Source organism: Cygnus atratus, chromosome 1, assembly GCF_013377495.2.
Source record: "Cygnus atratus isolate AKBS03 ecotype Queensland, Australia chromosome 1, CAtr_DNAZoo_HiC_assembly, whole genome shotgun sequence".
NCBI classification, from domain to species: domain Eukaryota; kingdom Metazoa; phylum Chordata; class Aves; order Anseriformes; family Anatidae; genus Cygnus; species Cygnus atratus.
In genome coordinates, this window is record NC_066362.1 from 67,772,592 (window position 1) to 67,792,628 (window position 20,037).

At 41.3% G+C, this 20,037-nt stretch overlaps 1 protein-coding gene across 1 annotated transcript in view; it reads right to left on the reverse strand.

Moving 5' to 3' along the window:
- LMO3 (LIM domain only 3) overlaps positions 1 to 17,990 on the reverse strand; it is a 55,682-nt gene extending 37,692 nt beyond the window's left edge. Inside the window, exons 1-2 of the mRNA XM_035550907.1 lie at positions 17,966 to 17,990; positions 11,358 to 11,571 (exon numbers count right to left, since the gene is read on the reverse strand). Coding sequence (XP_035406800.1) covers positions 11,358 to 11,571; positions 17,966 to 17,990 — 239 coding nt within the window. The remainder of the gene's footprint in view (positions 1 to 11,357; positions 11,572 to 17,965) is intronic.
- Positions 17,991 to 20,037: the final 2,047 nt, after the last annotated feature.

The following is a 20,037-nucleotide window of genomic DNA, read 5'->3' on the forward strand; positions in this document are numbered from 1 at the left end:
CAGACAACAAATACACTGGTAATGTCTGGTCTGTTCCTCCTATCAGGACATCTTTGGATGTCAGCACTCACCCAATCTGGAAAACAAGGTACTGCTAGAAGCTAATGTAGTGCATGGCCTACAAAACTCTGCTCTTTGTTGCTGTTTCCTCAACAGACAGCATACAGGGTCCATTAGATTTGGTTTCACAAGAGGTCACCTAGAGCTTAGAGATATGAAGAAGCAGCACTTATATCATGCGTGGAAGAGTGCTTCAAAGTTTGGGAGGTAAAAGAATTGGTTCTGAAGAGCCATGCAAGGATAGGAGTTGCCAGGCTTTCATTGATGAAATCACATCTCTCCACTTCGGGAAGATTTTCTGAGAAGCTAAACATATTTGCAATCATTTTCTTCATTTATTTCCTCCCCATCCCAATTTTCTCTTTTTCTAGGGGGAGATGGATTGAGAGTATTGCACAAATAAGCCAAGCTTGAGGCATGTAGGAGCTGGTGGCAAGAAATAACCTTCTCCAGAAAGCACACCTTAAAACTAGAAGGATCAGCTTTTGAGAAGAGCTGGACTTGAGTGAAATGGAGTTGAGGTGGTTAAAATAAAAGCATCAGGAAAAAAAAATAGAGGTCGTATGTCTGCTGAAATAACCTTATACCTATACTTATATAAAATAGATAAAAAATACTTTTTCAACAGATCGAAAGGAAAACTGTTTATCTGCCAACATTGTAAGACTCCCTGATTAATAATAACATTATGTAGAATAGTTGGTTCCAGAGTTATTTGTTCAGACTCACTAAATTCCTATTGAGACTGATAATCTGACAAATTATAGTAAATTTTGCAAATACATACTAGCTTCAGAGTAAACCTCACGGGTCTGTTAGTAGAGAAGGTATATTTGTATAAGGAGGGAAAAGAAGTGAAAGCAATCAGCTGCTTCCCATAGCAAGAAGCTGTACTTCTTGTGATTGCCTTCCAACTATTCCTTGGCCAAATTGTTAGAGAACTCATAATGGCCAGCATCACCTACTGCACACATTTCAGATGTGCTCTTTGGAATTTTATCTTATTTTTTTTTAACCTGTAGTTATCAGCTGAGAACCTACTTGAAAGATATGTAAGAAACAGGGAGAAGGAGTAAGAGAAGATACTGTTGTGGATATTACAGAAAAGCGATCAAGCTCTGCTGCACCTGGAGAAAGACAGGAACTGGGACTCTAACAGGGACACATCAGGGATGGTAATGAAAGGCCTCACAAAAGCTCTGAGGAGGCCCAGTGGCTGGATGTGTGCTCATGAAGTGGCCATTTCTCAGCTTTGCTCACTGAATCTTTCTTACTAGCGGATCACTCTGCATTACAACTGAGTTAGGTAAGGAGGTGCTGGGGGAAGTGCTCTTGTCTGACTTCATGCTACAGCAAGGCTCATTAAAAACAGAATATTTGCTGCAATGTTTGCAGCATTTCCTGTAGGTCTTACGATTGTTTTAATAAATGAAATTCTGAGCAGAAAGAGTGTATCTTAATTTACTTTTTAGTGCTCCCTAAGTACTCAATGTCATACTGATTTTTTTTAATACTATGTGGAGCATAAAAATGCATGAATTTAACATCTTAATGCAAATGAACACATCCTTCCAGAAGCCTGAAGCTGCTAAGTACACAGCACAGGTTCATTAGCACAATTTCGGAGTAGGAGGAGAAAATGAATTGAGAACCCAAGATTCACAACCATCAACACAAGATCCTGGGGCTTTTTAATAAAGTTTTGTCCCACCTCCTACTGCTTGCTGTCTTCCCCATGAAAACTGCAGAGGGCAGAGCCCAGGAGATACCAAGGGGCTGTACAAGCCTCAAGGTAGACCCTTACAGCACCTGCCAGAAGTTCAATTTGGGGGTGGTGATGCCATAGGATTAGCATACAAATATACATCCCTTCAGTCTGAAGGGAACGGGGAGAGGTTGTTACAGATGTCAACACTTGGACTGACACCCTGGGGACATGCTGGTGCAGGAGGCGTGTGCTTCAGCAGCCGTGGTGGCCCTGCAGCCTTGTGCCCAGCCAGGAGCAGAGCCAGGGACCTGGGCTTCCCCTGCCCAGGATGGGGGCAGATGGCATGCTGTGTGTGGGAATAATCAGTGTGCAGTACACTAAAAAGGAGGACACGGCAATTCGAGGTAGGCTTTTTCAGGCACAGCTATTCCAGTTTTAAATATTTGGCTGTGCTAAGGCATGTTTCTAAATTAATAGGCCCCATAGCTTTCAATAGGATTATGCAGGGTACACCAAGCCAAGCATATAGTATACATTTGTAGGATTATACTAAAATAACATTAACACTAAAGTGTTCTTAAATGTACCGGATTACAAATTAAATAAGGAAGCCAACAGAAACTAGTGCAGAACACCTCCTTGCTAAGCCTGCCCACCCTCTTCTTGGCACTTTTTGTAAGGCAGGTACATTAGCCTTATAAAAGTTTCTGAAGAAAGTTTTTGTTGTTGGTGGGGGTGTTTTTTTCCCTGTAAACCCAAATCTTAAATCCTAGAACTTTTGTATTGTAAAATTTGTTTAATATGAATTAGAAAGTAGAAAAATTTGTTTCTTTATGGGAAGATGAATTTTTCAGTTTTCTACTACCTAAAAAAAAAAATAAAGAAACCTTCTTTAATGAAAATTCTGAGGAATATGGAGGTAACGGTCCTCACTACAGGAAAAAAAAACCACAAGATTTGTGTAGAAGCGGCCATAGTGATAGAAGATAAGACCTAAATTACTAATTTGCACTCACTGCAATTGGTACTGCCATACTTAAACTGTAATCCAGTAACTCACTTAAGCTATCACTGCCTAGAAATCCTTTCTAAAAACTTGTCTAAAAGGCAAAACCAAGTGCAGCGATCATGACTGGAACTATTTTTAGAAATTGATCAGCAATAATAAATTCATGTATTTCTTAGAACAGATGGAATTTCAAGGGAGGTTAATTATTTAATCTGTATTTGCATCAAGTTTTCTCAAACATACCTATTTCTCTTTAAGGTAGCTACAAAGAAATAATATTATGAAATAAAATAAAAACAACAGTTGTTTTGCTGATATATATGGCTTAAAATTATGTTAAAAAAATAAATCAAGTTTCACACATGCATTTTGCACATTTTAGTCATTACCGAGACAAAAGTTGCATGCTTTATGTGCAAGTGCTACCAAGTGCCGCAAAAGCGGTATATAAAGTCCAAAGGCTCAAACTCAAATGTGCAATATTGAAAGCAAAGATACAGGAGTAAGGTGACATTTGCTACCTGGTTTAATGTAGAATCTTGCTAATTAGTCCAATATATCATCAGTTACTGTATATCCAAAATGTGTAACTTGACTAGGCTTATTCTCATCTCTCCAAAAATACAGAAAAGATACAGTAAAACGTCTGATCTTCTCTGCTCTCACCCCCCAAAAAGTAATTTTATCTTTGCATGTTGTGCGATTCTCACATTCATCCACTATGTGCCAACACAAGACATTATCATTTTTGCAAAAGAAAAGATGAAAAGCTTAAATTACAGTACTGCAGAATGCCACTTAACACAAGAACTGCAGGAGAATTTCCCATGGAACATCAATCCAGATCTGAAAATCTATTTTATAAAAGTAGTGATTTTCTGCTAGCGAAGAGTTCCCTTTTGCTGTATTGCATTTTGTGATAAAATAGATAAACAGTATTCACTCTAATCCTAAATGAAAATATTTTGCAGTTAATAATTGAGGCCATTGTGCTCTTTGAAAACTAGGTACTAAATACTATTCAGCTGCTAGTAGCTGTTCTGATTTAGAACTGGAAAACAGAATGAATTATGAATACCCTACACCCGCACTCCAGCATGAAATTTTAGCACGTCTGCCACTAACTTCACTGATTGCCATGGGACTATCAAGATGCTTAATTGTTAGCATACATTTAAAGTCTGTCTTAACCAGTTTTACAGAACACTGGACCATACTCATATTCCAGTCCGAGTACCTGTACAACACAGAGTGCAGATTCCACTATAATTTCTGCATAAATATATGGGTAAGTACAATACTAAGCAGATGTGCACAGAGGACAAGGTATTTTAGCTGTATACCATTTCATTTTGATACATGGCTTGCTAATAATCAAATCTGGATGAACTATTCATCCTGTTGCTTAAAACATTTTATATTGTCACTAGTATGTAGTCAAAATCTTATACTACTTTGTGATTTTTTTTTTCAAAATAGCCTTTTCTCTTTTAAAAGAGAATCTTATCTCTACTGATATCTAATAGCCATCTTAAAAACCAGCAGGCATATAGAGGGTAAGTCAATTGTCCAAAGGCTAATTGATTCAGAATAAACAAGAAGCAGACTCAGGAAGGTGCAGAACGACAGTATTAGAATTTTACAGGTGCAAAATATGAAAAGCTTTTTGACAACATACACTCATTGCTTCAGATATTTGGGTCTGGAAAACAAAATTCAAGAATATTTAGGCCAAAAAACAAACAAACAAAAAAAACACACCCAAAACCCAAGCCTGTACCTATTATTTAGGTTATTATTATTTAGATGGCCTAAAAAGCCATCTGATATATCATCCTATGGTATCCAATGGGAAATGGAAAATTAATGACCAAAACATAATGCACCTAGTAAGGTACATCCAAAATTTACATTCTTAAGTACCGTAAAAGCCAAGAATAACTTAATTTAGATATCAAGTACTGCATATTGAGTTTTTTGGTTACCAAACCCATCATGAATGTATTTAACTCCAATGAGAAGAGAAAGCAATTCCTAAAGTCAGAAGGGCTGAAAGGACTTAATGTCTCACATTTTGATGGGCGATTCTCAATTATCTATTATGAAATTTTACATGGAATTCTATTTCCAGGTGAGCATTTTTTGCAATTTTCTGCATGCTCACAACTATACTTTTAGGAAAAAAAATATACTTGTTACCTATTATTCAAACATTCACATTATGAAAGAATAGTATTATATCCAAAACATTTGAATAATGCAGCAAATGCAATGTGAAAAAATTCAGAAAGATTTTTAAAAAAATCCACATTTTAAAAAAATGTGGAAAGATAACCACAAAACAAAACTAAAGAAAGCTTCAAACTCCGCCCCCTGCCCTTGGTAAGGAACCGGCACGGCACAGAAATCAGAACTTCTTAAAAACATCTATGTGTTAGGCAATAATAGCTAAATATTCTTCCACAATTGTACAAAGATGCATTGTTTTGTATATGCTTCTTGCCAAAAAATGCAGAAAGCTTGCAGTTAATCCTTGGTTGTCAAATTACATGCCATAATACAGTTGATAATATTTATTCTTGAAGTAAAGCATATATATATAAAGCATATTTCAAAAAAAACCACAAACACTAGTCGTAAAGTCCCTTCTGAGGAAAAAATCAGCAAGGAAGAAATCAAGAAAGTTCTAAGTATTTTAAAAGAAGTTATAAAATAAACACTAAGCAAACCAACAGACTTGAATTCAGCAAGAACATTAACCCATCCTCCGACACTGCAGAATTATCTAGGCTGCCCCCAAATTTTATTAAGCTTTATTGAGCTGTTATTAATTGACAAAATATTTATGGCAAAATAATTTTCCATAAAATGCACTGTACTATAGCGAGGTAATGAAGAGCTGTAGGACAGGTTTTAAGATGCACTGTACTTTCATCTGAAAAGTCTCCTGAAATTCTTTGAACGTTTCCAGGGGATTAATGAGGTATTTTGACAACACACAAGAAGTGTCTGGTTTTCAAGAAGTCTTATAAGAGGGAACATTCACATCCTTGGAAATTAAACTGTGTATTTTAAGCCACTAAAAATAACACAATTATTAAAAATTTGGCAGCTCTGAAGAAAAATACCAGAAGATACTAGCAAACACATGGAACTACTGAAGAGCGTCAAACTTGATTACACATATTTTACAGCATTTCAACATGACTTAAACACCAATTTTAACAGCTTAATTGAATGTTTCTTATTAAAAGCTATCACAGATGAACTAAAATAAGAACGAGCTAGAATGTAACTAAATCAAAAGCATTATTCCTTGCAAGTTTAGTGGGTTAACTGTGTGTACGTGCATTAGCCCCTTGTTGTACACCCTTATCCGTTCAAGAACTGGTACAGTGTTTTAAGGATTTCAAAACAGTTGGCAAGAACACTCATCTCACATACACAGCAAAATTTCAACAAGCAGACCACTACACCTACAATTTTTATATATATATTTTAAAAAATATTTTAGGGTCTATTCCTCCAAAGTAGCACTCCCTTGAATGCTTTAATGCATCGCGGAAATGGTATTCATGTATAAATAAGGGTTCGTTTTAATGAAGAAAGCAGAGCTCTTTAAGACTCACTTCTGTAAATTCCTCAATGTTTCTGAAAACTCAGACTGCTTAAATCCTTAAAAATTTACCAATATTTAATTAAGCTGGGAAAGAAGTATACTGAGGTGTCAGTTTAAAAACGTCTTATATCCCACTACCCATGAAAACATCCATATGGAGTATTTATACAAACATTTAAGACAGCCGATACCTTAGGTGTTTGCAACATTTAACATGAATTTTCCACAACCTGAGAGAAAATCAAGCCATTTTAAGTCTTTCCTGAATTGCTAAGTACTCATCTGTAATATTTTTTTAAATAATAATTGCCTTCAGAGTGAGAGCAGTTGCACAAGAAAAGGCTGCTTCCTAAACTCTACTCTTTTCAGGCTGCACCCTTTCACAGACTAAATATTTCACAGAGGCAGCATCTTTATGAAGCTTATAGTTGAGCACTTTACTTTCTGTAGTCACTTCTCATAATTTACAAGATCTTGTCCAATATGTATGTTTTTAAAATCCTGGCTTGTCTCAGGTCTTCAGATCAACAAATGGGGAAGGAAACAAGAAAAAAAAAAAACAACCAAAAAAACCGATTTGACCCTTTCTTCAGGAACAGCAGTCTACTCATCTTAATAGCTATTCAGTGATACTTTTAAAACCTGCAGTACATTTACAAGCCAAATCATTACCCAGGTAGGGCACTGAGGGGGGGGTAGACTTATGTGTCATCGTGCCCCCCATCCCCAATAAGGCTCTAGATGCCTTTAAGAGCAAAAATTCCCCCCCAGTATATTGTTTTGTTAATCCTTTTCCTATGATCTGTTTGCCTGGCTAGGGAAATTATGCAAAAAGTAATAAAAGTTTTAATTCAATTTCCATGTTAAGAGATGGATTTGAAAAAAAAATCAGAAACCATATTCTTTGTGTTTACTAAGAGATATGCACTCCAACATTTAGTGTCATGGAGCTGCAGTTAAAACCAGAAACGGTGAAGATAATTTAGCTGCATGAATGCCTGCTCTTCAGTAAAATGCTGCCAAAATTAAATAGGAATGAAACAGCACTTTGTAGTCATTGGTCGCTCAGCAGGGTTTGCGTAGTTAAAAACCTAAGTGAAAAGGGTGATTGACCTACATTGCTACTAGCTTAGCACAGCTGTACTTCCATATTTTTGCTGCATCCAAGGAAGCTCATTATTTAATACAACTGAGTTACGTGTAATTGTCGGTCTTTCATTTTACACTTTTAGGAGCCAGATATTAATCTCAGATGTATGGCACGCATTACTGTGCATCTGGAAGTATATGCGGCTGCCCATTTGCACGCAAGGCTAAAAAGATGGGACTACACACGGTTGCACCTGAAATTAGGAGGCTGCCCAGGGGTGGGAGGACCTCACAAGCATGCAGAAATCAAATGAGCAGATGGAACAAAAAGCAAATCCCCTGGCACCCCAAAGGCAAATGCAACGCTGTTTTTTCCCATTGTTTTGAGCAGGAGTAGTCCAGAATGCATAACCAAAGCACATTTCACGCAACTCATACCTGCAGTTTAAATAAGTAATAACCTTCCAGTTAACAACCAGTTTGATGTGTTAACAGCCCTTGGGCTGTTAACATAACGACTGGTCATTAATGGCAGTAATGACAGATTTCAGAGGGAATATTGTGCTTGTAAATGGACATGCTGCCAGTCAGAATGGAGGATAGAGCAGGATAGGTTGATACATTAAGATGTCACTGCACAGCTCTGGAGGAAAAGAAGAGAAAAAAAAAACTTCTTCTTGCATATTTCACTTACTGTAAATGGACTTGAAATATTGGCGTAAACCTAAGTTCCTTAAATTAAGTCTTCATTTCTAACCCAAGAGTGTATAAGCGGAAGACAGAAGCCTGCAGGGGAATTATACTCTGCATATCATTTTCACCAAGTATGTTATTTCTAACATTGAGACCTTTCTTTACTCAAGTCAGTTCTCATCTTCGTTAACAAAACAGAGTTCATTCCTGCTGTGGCCACCCCAACAGCCTGGGTACCATATGCCACCTCTGAAATCACTGCAGCGACTTACTTGAATCAGATTGCAAGGGGAAAGCCTCTCACACTCAGAACATCTTCCAAGCTCATTACATCCATCCCCTCAACCCCTTCCATCCAAGAGAATAAGGTCTTAATGTAGTAAAATTAACTCATTTTACCAAGGGAGAGAACTAAAGCAAAACAAGTTTTGAAGTCCTGAAGATAGAGTATTTATTAAAAAAAAAAAAAAAAAAAAAACCTTCAAGAGGGTATCTCCAGGATGAAATGCCAAACGAGAGAATTCATTGGGGCAGAAGGTTTTGGTTTTTTTTTTGTATTTCTATCTAAATGAGAAATACTAGAAGTATCTTTGCAAATAGCCAAGGACACAATCACACAGTTTGTGAATTTAACCATCAACGTTAAAGCACACAGACTGGCTACATTATTGCTTATAGCATCCGTAGAATGGCTGTCTTATTGAAATACATAATGAACATAGAGAGACAAGTTAATAAGCAATTTTACTCTTTATAGTATCGTACAAGCCACATATCCTCTAGAGGGCACCACATAAATTAATAGGAAGCTAGAATGGTTTTGTATGTAGCAAAGGCTCCCTTTACGGTTAAAAAGGAAAAAAAATAAATTAAGAGGATAGTTTGAAACTGTAATCGAACTCTAATCTGATCATTAGTACTAAGTAATTTGTTCTTTAAATTGATATCAAGTGGGTTGCTAAATATGAAAGCTTATTTGACTACAAAGCTAGAGAACATTTAACTAGTTTCTACATTAGCATTAAAAAGATCACTTTTATAGGTTCACTGCATAACTAAGTAGATAAGATGCAATGAGGCAAATGACTATCTGCAATTACCTTAAGTGCATCAGTGTGAAGTTTAGAGTAAATACCAAATTTAAATCTGTGCACTCACAAGAATCACTAAGAAAAGGCTCATGATTTTCATTAAGACTTGATAAATCCAGAACAAAATACAAAAAACATCTTAAAACTGATTACAGGATTTGTCATGTACACTGGCTTCACTGGTGCAAAAGTAGATATTGCATATGAAAACATAACCAAAACATTAGTTTTGAATGTTGTCATGACAGATGCATCATTGTGTAAAAAACACAGTCTCCTTTCTCTGAATTACATACTGTGAGTTTTAAAAATCTGTTTGCAAAATGTTTACTCCTGCTAGACCTTCAAGGACCAGGGAACAATGCAAAACACACACACCTGTGCTGAAAAAAAGTACTTTTATTGTAGCTCTATTACTAGAACACTTTTGGTTTTGATTTTAAACACTGGATTTGTTGCATTAGTATTTGGGAGATTAGATAGGTTCAAAGCCCGTAGTAAATCTGGGGATCAAATTAACCCAGCAGTTTTCTTACTCCTGCAGGCACTTGTAGAAAGATTCTTAAAACGGGTTTTAAATATTAGGCTCAGCATTACCTTCCCCACAGAAGTTGTCCACACCCCTGTCTATATATGCACACATGATTTAAGATCACACGCAACCTAGGCTCCTGTACAATAATTCCTTTCTGTTAGCTACTTCTTTGGCAGCTTTTACACAACGGCTTTAAGTTGCAGACTCTATCTTATGCTCAACTCACGGAGCTTTAATGGCTAGCAGAGCACTTTTACCACTAAGAGGTCCAAGGCTATGTCTGAAGAACCCTGAACTGCCTTGCATCCCCAGCTCAGCAAATGCACAAGGCACTTGCAAACGCTTTTTGCTCTACTCTAGAAAAAACAGGTTGTAATGTGGAGAGCCAGGGTACCAATTGTTAACACTTCAGTCTTGATTTCTGTTCCAAACTATCCATGCCAAGCAACCTGGGAACTTCATATTTGGTACCTGTGCTTACACTGAACTTGTAAGTTAATGCATTCAAAGAGAATTTTAATTTTTCCCCAATGTATTACAGACTTGAATGTCCCTTTAAAAGGAAAAGGCTTCACTACAGGGGCAGAGGAAATATTCCCAGAAGTTCGTGTTTGCCTCGGGCAGCTAGTCTCATTAGGCCCCTTCTACAGAGAGTGGAGGAAGGTGCTCCTATGGGAAATAGGTGCTCAGAATCACCCCAGAGGAGCCTCTCTCCATCTATTTGCAAGTGAGAGCCTAGAGAGACCAAACTTCCTGATTAAACTCAGCTTCTGCAAGTAGCCCTATGTAGTCACATGCACTCTACAGATAAATTAGCCAAGTACTTTGTTGAGTTGTACCCCAAATGTTTCTGAGAAGGTAGGATGATGAACAACCAAGAGGGCAGAAATCAGGTGATGGTTTGCAGGCTCTGAGAAGTGGTGCCAGCTCACCCACATCCCACACAGGTCCCCAGGCTGAGGAGCAGAGTTGATCTGGGCCTGCTGGTGACAGAGTTATTTACAGGGAAGGCAAGTGGGTGGACTCAGTCCAGCACCTAACAGGCAAATGGCAGTGTTCATAAAAGCTCCCGCCACCACAAACAAAATCCCCCTGGCAAACTCAGAGGACAGAAGTGTGTTCGCACAGACAAGTGGAGTGCTTTCCACTCGTAGCCTTCAGACCCCACACTCAAGCTGTTGAAAACTGCGCAGGTGGGCCTGCTGCTTTAGGCTGTGGTGCCTGAAGGCCCCACTGCGTTTAGGAGGAGATCAGCTCCCCCACAGCGCAGCACTGCCGGAGGGACGGAGGTTATTCTGTTCTCATCCTCCTCTCCTCTCCTCTTAGTACGCAGCCCTGGTATAAGCATCAGAAAATTCGCAACAGCATGCTTTCCAATTCAGGACAGACATCGCCTTTGATTTTAGTTTCACCACTATGCTGCAGTGGTTGTCTCATGCTCCACAAACACTGTCCCGCAGCCACCACGCACTACTTACACACTGCTAACTACATGGGAAGGACTGAACAGGCTTATCACGTTAATCAGTGAACGCGACGAGGGTGTGACCTACCTCAGGTAGTCTCTGCGACAAAGGATAAGGTTGGCTTTGGTGTACAGAGTAGAGCCCACCTCCCCCAGGCGGCAGTCACAGCAGGCACATTTCAGGCAGTCTTCATGCCAATATTTGTCCAGGGCCTTTAGAAGATACCGGTCTTTAATCTTACGGTTGCAGCCAGCACAACCTTTCGGCTTGGTGTCTGGCTGAACTGAGAGCATTTGTATACCTGAAACACAGCAAGAGCAACGAAAAGTGAAAACAGACACTCTCCAGCATCACTTTCTCTCCCTCCACCTCTCCCCACCCACACACCCCCAGATCATTAAAAAGGCAACAGCGTAGATGGGATGACATAAACTGGAGCATCCACAGCAAGCTGAAAACATTAAATAAACTGGAGAGCTGAAATGTCCGCTGGTCTGAGTTTCACCTCATTTACCTGATCTCTTTACTGAAAAGAAATATTAAAAAATTAAAATGAAAAATGAAAATAGTTCAGTCGAAGTCACCCACTTTTGCCCAAAGTATCCAATGGTTTAGCATCCAAAATTTAAACTGACGGAGTATCGGCAATGACAGACATATCTAAACTTGCATATTTGTACCTATATGCACTGTCTTTGTCAAATATAAGAGCACTCCAGATTCTAGAGATGGAAAGACCGAAGCTATTAAAGGCACAGAACAAGAGTTTCAGGGAGATTTGACATAGACATTTTTGCACTAGAGGTTGTTTTATTATTTTTTATTTTATTTTATTTTTTTAAGATTTCTGTTCTTAGGCACATAAATGAAGCAATCAGATTTCCAGAAACTTCAGTACCAGCATCTCTAGTTACATCCTTCAGTCTAAGGACCTGCTAAAAAATCTGACCTTAAATAATCTGCACAAGGTCAGACAGTTGCTAGTTTGTCAAGGATAATAATAATAATAATAATCTCTGCCCAACTTTCTAATCCCAATTTTAGCCAGCAGATAGTTTGGGACAAGGGGTCCAGTGGTGTCCATTAAGTATATATACCTTTGGATATAATAGCAGAGAACATTTAGACAACAATTCAAACTCCTGAACCACTGTTTCAGGGACAGAACAGGTAAAAGTGGGACACAGCTGAGCGATGGTACATAGAGTGCCGCAGCCGTCTTCCAGAGATCCATACAAAAATCGACTGCTCTCAGTTTCACTGTAAATGGGGAGAGGAGGTCACTGCCCCAAAGTGCTTACAGACTGGTCTCTCTTGGTTAGTCTCATGAACTGCGAGCCCATTATGCAGACTGATTCTCTGGAATTCATTCCTTAGAAGATGCAAAATCATAGCCTTGTGGATGCTTTGTTGTACATCAAACAGGCATCAGAGAGGAAAGAGAACTGACACGCAGTTTGATTATTAGGTTATCTCACTGTTTTAAACCAGAGATGTAACTAAAAAAAAAATATATAGATACACTCTAATGAGTAGCATGTAAGTATTACAATGGGAATTTTTCAAGACTGAGGAATGAATGCTTTTGCCGACAGGAAAATCCTTCTCCCAAATTCAGGGCATGGCACCCCGTTCTCACGCAGTGACTGGAAAGGTCAAATAGTCTCGCAACAAAGAAAAGCAAATTCAAGAGCCCCTCATCAAGAATGCTATACTACCTACTGTTAAGAAGGCTTTACAGTCCCAGCTTTTATCAGCACATCTCAGTCGGTGCTGTAACACACCACTATAGACAGGCAGTCTCAGGTAGCGAGAACACGAACAAGTTGGTGTTTTATTGTATTTACTTTTTTAAGCTGTCATAAGGAATAGAAGAAAGTAAGTTTAATCTTTGAAGCAACAGTACAGTATGCCTTTATGAATATTAGCACCATGAAGACAAGAGGCTAAATACTATGCCAGCTGAAGTATCCCAGGGATCTGTATGTGTATGTGAAACACATTGAATTTATGCAGATCGCAGCAAGTGCAGAGCCAGTTAAGTGACTTTTCAGGGTTTACCAAGCTGAACTCCCAAGTTTCACCTGTGAAGCTGGTAACTTAATTAGAAATAGTAATTCTTGTTCTCATTGTGATGTACAACAGCCCCACTCCCCCCTTTGCAATACACTCTGTTACGCAGTCTGGAGCAATATATTTGTCTGTTAAATTAGCTGTTCAGTTATAGAGACAGTTCTCCTAGTGAGCACTCTGAAGTACCACGGCAGTACTGTTGCCTAATGTCTAAAGCTCATAAAAAGATAATGTAAGGTCTTTATTTTTTCTGTCCGTAAGTACAAAAATGGCTTTGCTGCATTCCTATTACTCTCCAATCAACGCTACTCTCACAGCTCCTACACCACTTAGAAACTCCTAAGGTCTGTTTCTCATTCCCCAGCGGGAGGATGAGAGCCAGCGACCTGCGCGGGCTCTGCAGCAAGGCAGGGGCAGATCTGGGAACAAACGCACACCGCTTGTCCTAAGCGAGCACCGCAAGGCAAAGGCTGAGTGCCTACAGTATTTACAATTGCTAACTGGCTCCCCGAAACTCAGCATGTGGATGTGAAGCAGCAAGGTAACATGGCCACAAACAAACAACTAAAAGCAGTGAAAATAGCAGATTCTTGTAAATTCTGTACCAGACTGACTGTACAAGGAAGTCCTGCTAGATCACTAATACCTTCAGCTGGTGAAAAAGCTTAATCTGTGAAGTTGCATATTGTGGTAGAGTATAAATATCCTCTCAGTGCCCACTACGTGCTTATCCCCAGACCCTCTCTTCCACCATTTAGAGGACAGACACAAAATAGTTTGCATCAACTTTGTGGAACTCACTAAAAAAGTTCAGAAGCACGAAGGACTGTTCTAGGACTTTAACATTTTGCTTAAGGGAAACCAGAATAAACTAGTAAATAACACAGTTAGGAGCTTTAAAGGAGAAGAAAAAAATATAAAAAAAACTTTAATGGAAGAATTTTATCGTTTGATAGGAAAGCGGGTGGGAGCGCAAAGGCTGGCAGTCCCTGACCCCAGCTGTCCTGTGCTTTCTGAAGGGAACAAGGTGCAAGAGAGGCAAGGCTGAACAAACAAATATCTGAACAAATTACAGTAATCAAGCATGATAATTCTTGAGATATATGCTGCAAACACCAGATTATTGTGTTATAAATAAAAGCACAGCTTGCACAACATTGCACGCAGCCGGGCACCGTTTTTGAAATGCTTGCTACATTCGGAAAGTAGACAGAGCACTGTTGCCGATGGTTAACCCAAACCCTCCTCGTACAAGCGAAAAGGGGCAGACACCCCACAGAACACTGCTAACAACCCTGTATGCCTGTGCTCCCAAGGCTGGGAGAAGGTGACTCTGACATCCCACTGGCAGCATCTCCAGATTAGGGACTCAATCTGCAGCAACTTTTGGAGGGAAGGAATGCTTTTCTCCTCAGATAGATCTGATCTTTTTCACACCTGACTTGCAATGAAGCTGCATCTATTTTAATGAAAGTTAAAATTAAACTACTACTTCATTATATAAAAAAAAAAAAGTTATTCTTTTTTTGAAACATAGAATGATCTAAACAAAAGAAAGCACAAGCAGTGCTCCGAGAAGTGTTTTACGTAGCTCCGAATTCTTTGCACATGCCCTTTTCTTCACAGCCCGGATTAAATTGCTTAATTTTGAGAACAGAATACTTGATTACTTTTTCCCTGTATAGTATGAGCCAGTTTAATGCAAATCACCTCCCAGACCATCTCTCCTCCCTTTAATGTTCCCACAGGATCTCCAACACAGTTATACTTTTCACATATGCGCTCGTGTATTTTTAGCTGCCTTAATCTGGCAATAAGAATACCTGCAGCTGACTGCTAGCCAGCTTTCCACAGGCTGCAGTTTCGGCACCCAGTTATTTCTCAGGACACAGGAAGGAGCCTTTCAGAGGCTGACAGCACTCACTGAACCATCCGAGCTGCTTGCCGCTGCTCCGTCAGGACTCGGCAGACAGCACTGCCTGGCTGCCCTCCTCACCCCCTCCCCTGTGAAGGCAGCGCTCATTGAGCACTTCCAAAAATGTACAGCTCCGTAAGTGCTACACCCAGGCTGTGAAAATCAAATCCAGCTTTCCCTTCAGTTTGGCAGAGTCCTACCCATGCTCTGCATCATAGAGCAGATCTGTTCTCAGAACGGAGAAATTTCGGTGCCTAGTCTGTCACTGTCAAACGAACCCTTTTTGTTTCACCCCAGTCCATTTTCAAGGGCTTCCTCTCTCCTACTCTCCATCCCTCCCCCCTTTCCTCCACCCCCAGGCCCCAAGGTACTGCACATGAACTGCAGAGCTGTGTTAGCAATAAGACTTCTTAATCACCATCCACTACTGTTAGGATTTTTGAAGGAAGAACTTCATATCCTGATTTGTAGGCTTCTGGATTTCCCTCAGTCTCCTCAAGAAGTTCAATAGAACTGACTCCCATCCCTGGTAGTTGCTGTTATTGCGCGATGAAACACTGTCAACTGATTTGTAACTATGAATTCCAGGATAAAAAGGAAAGATTGCTGAAAAAGGCTAAATTAGGTTCCTGAAAGAAAGCAGAGAGACAAAAACCCTCTTCACTCTGATCACCACCCTTAGCAAAATCAGGGAATGGAGACTGGACTTAACTAACTGTATTTTGTCAGTGAGATAGCAGTGTCCACGAGCAGGATTCATCCCTGCTTGTTCTAAGCCCTGCTCAAGACCCCAGAACACAGTTTCTGGTTTGTGGTACAGGCAGTCTGTGAAGGGGATGCTAAAGGGTGGAAGAGTTGGATATTCTTATGCACTGCAGCACTTAACTTTTAAAGACCACTCACTCTCCTCCTTCATTGAAGCACACACACGATTCTACCAAGGACAGTGGGATGTACAGCAAGAAAGGGAAAACTTGCCTCTACTTCAAAAAAAAAAAAACAAAAAAAACAGAAATTAGTTTGGGGCAAATTGCATATCAGTGCACAGGTCTCTGAAAGACAGTGAACTGACAGACAGCACACAGTCAACACAAGAGTTGGAGATCCAATAGAAAAAACCAAAAAGAATACTTTTCAGTTGCTTTCCCACTTTGCAGCTTTATCCTAAAAGCATTCATTGCTCCAGTTATTCAGGATAATACACACGCAGGCTCAGAAAAAAAAGTTAAGGTTTCAGAAGGGGAGAAACATTTCAGAACTTGCATGTAGCACATCGGGAGTCGTAACTAGTTTTAGATTGGCATGTAAATTGTTCTGTGGAAAATTCTTATTGCCTCTGAGACCCTGCTATTCTGAGTTATTTGACAGTTTAAGGGAAATCATAATTAAAAAAAGAGACATAAATAATAGCCTGTGCAGTGTGGTGCACAGAAATAAGTAGAACCATTTCATTTAAACTCTGGTGAGCTTTTAATTGCCTGGATTGCATTGTGAACCAGCCTAACGGTTGATTGCCTCCATTATGCTCTCTTGTTCTGTGCCATTCATCCGCACAGTCTCAGCTTCTGTAGTTAACACAACAAAGTAACCGCAACTCCATAACACTCAGGATTTTTTTTTTAATAAAAGTAAGGTTTTTAGTGCTCTGAATACAGACTCTTCTGTATATTTTTGAGTTAATTTTCCACAGCATATAGCTAAACTTCACATCCTGCCCCTTCTTCTACAGAGGAAAGTGCTTTTATTTTATTATATTTTTTAATAAAGGAGATGGCTTGAAAACGGGGAAGAACGAGGAGGTTAGGTAAAAACTAAAAGTGGGAATGCAGTCCCACAGCTGGGAGCAGTGATACAGATTAAAAGAATTTGGCCAACATGGCTAGTCGATTGCCAAGAGACACCAAACAAAAGATTTCTCCCTCTTCTTTCCCCTTCTCTTTTTGAAAGCTAGATTGGGCCTAAAAGCTTGTTTCTCTCTGTTCACTGGCCCAGAGCATCCCTGCAGGCTGTAGCCCCCTAAGGGAAAACACAGCAAATAGATGTACCCAGATCTCAGGGACGGGAGCTGCTTAGCTATGTTCCTACCCCTGTCGTGTTCCCCCCTGCCTCCCCCCACTCCCTCCCTCCTCTTTTAGAGCAGTGGTGCTGGGAACCAATTTGATTCCCTTTTTCTCCAATGCAGCTGCAAGGCTCAGAGATACTGACATTTTTCCACTCTTATCAGTTTAATTACAGTTACCATGGCAGCAAAGTGCTAGTGCTTGGCAAAGGCCAACAAGAGATTTGCAAGACTGAGTTCAATTTTGATGCAGCTCACATGCAAAATAAATAAAAAAAAAATAAGAAACATACACTCTGCAACAAAGAATCCCTTTCGGGGCCGGACGCTCCAGCCTTTTGTGCTAATTCCTTCTGAGGCATCGTGGGGATGGGGCGCCGGGGAAGAGAGGGAGGCGGCAGGGGGGGCACGGAGCGCTGTTTGTTGCACCTAGCGCGATTAATCGCTTTCACCGGCGGTCCTACAGGGCCGTCCTAGGAAGGGCTGTGCCAGGTCCCCTTCGGCCACGGGGGCAGCTCCTTCAGGACGGGAAGAAGCGAGAGCAAGGCGCTGCCTCTTCTCACAACCCCCTAAGCCCCTTGCCCGGCTCTACCTGCAAGCGCGCCCGCTCCGCCCGCCGCCAAGCGAGCCGGCGGATCGCAGCCTTACCAAAACTTTTCTCCTTTTTCTGCATGAGTTGATTTACGGGCGCCCGGAGAGCTCCTCCTCGGCGAAGCGCCGAAACCCGGCAAAAGTAGCAAGTGTGCTTCCCCGGCTCGGGGCGACCCGCGGCGGCGGCAGAGGGGGTCCCTGGGCGGGCCGGGGGCTGCGGGGGGCAACGCCACCCGCTGCCCGCAAGCCTCTAATCCCAGCGGCCCGCTAGCTTTGTTGTAACAAATGGCTTTGATTAAACTGTCACACGCGGCGTTAGCGTACCGTGTCGTGCCGGGCGTGCGAAAGGAGAAAGAGGAGGAAAAAAAAAAATAATAAAAAAATAAATAAAGGGAGAGGCTCCGCCGCAGAGGTGCTGCTCCTCCGGGCTGCCCGCCCCTACCGCCGCTCCGAGGGAGGCTCCGGGAGCCCCGGGCCGCCGGGGGCAGCCCCCGGCCGCTTCCCCCGGCCCGCGGCCGCGCTCCTGCCTCGGCTCTGCCCAAAGGGTTAACCCTGCACCGAGCCAGCCGCAAATTAAACGGCTGTGCGGGCAGGCTCGCGGATTAAAGCCGGGGAGTGGGAAATTAACCTGCTCCCTTGGTAATTGAGAGCACGTTTCGAGAAGCTCTGGAAGAAGCAAGAATAATAACAACAATAATAACGGAGGCGGGGGGTTGTTGGGGGGGGGGGGGGGGAGGGGGGGCTGCTGCAATTCATTGTTAACTTTGCTATTTCTCGAGACATCCAGTTAGATGGGTTTCGCTCAGCATCCTCCGCTTGCATGTATTTCATGTCTCATCATAAAAATAATGAAGCCTCACATGATTTAAACAAAACAGTCTCAGCAGAGCTGCAGCTTGAGTGAAAGTTGCAGTGCAGAGATGTGTGTGTGTATTGCAGCCCCGGCTTATGACTCAGAGAGAGAGAGAGAGAGAGGGAGAGAGAGAGAGTGATGCAGACACACATACACAAATGACCCAAAGCTTATGTACACAGTTGCCTCACTTACCTTCTCAATTAAGCGATACAGGGGAGGCAGTTCAGTAAGCACAGTGGCTGCTTTGTAGCTCTTCTCCTTGGGAAAGGTCAAAAAGAAGCATTGTTTGGGGAAAAAAAATAAAAGGGGGGTGGGAGAGATGGGGAGGGAGATCGCTATTCTTTAAGTTTAAAATAATGAGGTCCTCAAGGATCCGCCAAGTAATTGTGTTGACCGCATCCGAGCTACAGGTGTCCTCCTTTTAGTATCTTGCAGTCCAAGGCTGTCTGTCTCCGTCCTGGCTGAAGACAACTTACCTAAAGCAGCGTGTGAGGAGCCGAGTTGATGAAGTCAGGGCTTTATCAGCTGCAAAATGCAATCCCTTACCAGCCAGACATAATACAGCAAAAGAAAAGGTCACTCAGTTATTACTGAGCCAGCAGAGCCCAGGCAGCTCTTGTGGAAGACCACAGAGAAGCAGCTCCCTTCCGATTTAAGGCTATTTACCTCTCTCCCCCTCTACCCACCCACCCACCCTTCCTCTCTCCCCCCTCCCAACTCCCCCTTTCTCTCCCTCTCTCTCTCTTCTGCAGCTCGCTCAAGTACAGCCGCCCTCGGAAAGTGCAAAGCAGCCAGGAGACAGATTGGGCTTTGTTGGTAATTTCCCATGGTGAAAATTTACAAGCCTGCAAGTGCAGTCAGCAAAACCACATGCATATGCTAGACACAAACACCAGGGACACACACACACGCACACTAAGTGACCTCTACTGAAGCGGCTCAGGATCACCTTCTCAGAGAGTGCTCCAGAAACAGACCCAGGGAAACAGGGAAACAGGGGAGCGCCCCCCCCCCCCCACCTCTCCCCCCCAAATACTTTGCCTAAACAAAACAATAAGTTGCCTACGCAAAAAAAAAAAAAAAAAAAAAAAAAAAAGCAAGATACATATCTCTCTATTAATGAGTAATGAGAATAATCCCTGAATCCCTGGAGGTGAAAACGCAGTTTCTCTTGGTGCTAGATGTGAGCTGCTCAGAGAGGAGTGCAAACTCAGAGTGAAAGTTTCCTGCTCCCTGGTGCGGTCCCCACTGGTGCCCGACACGGCTGCCTTTG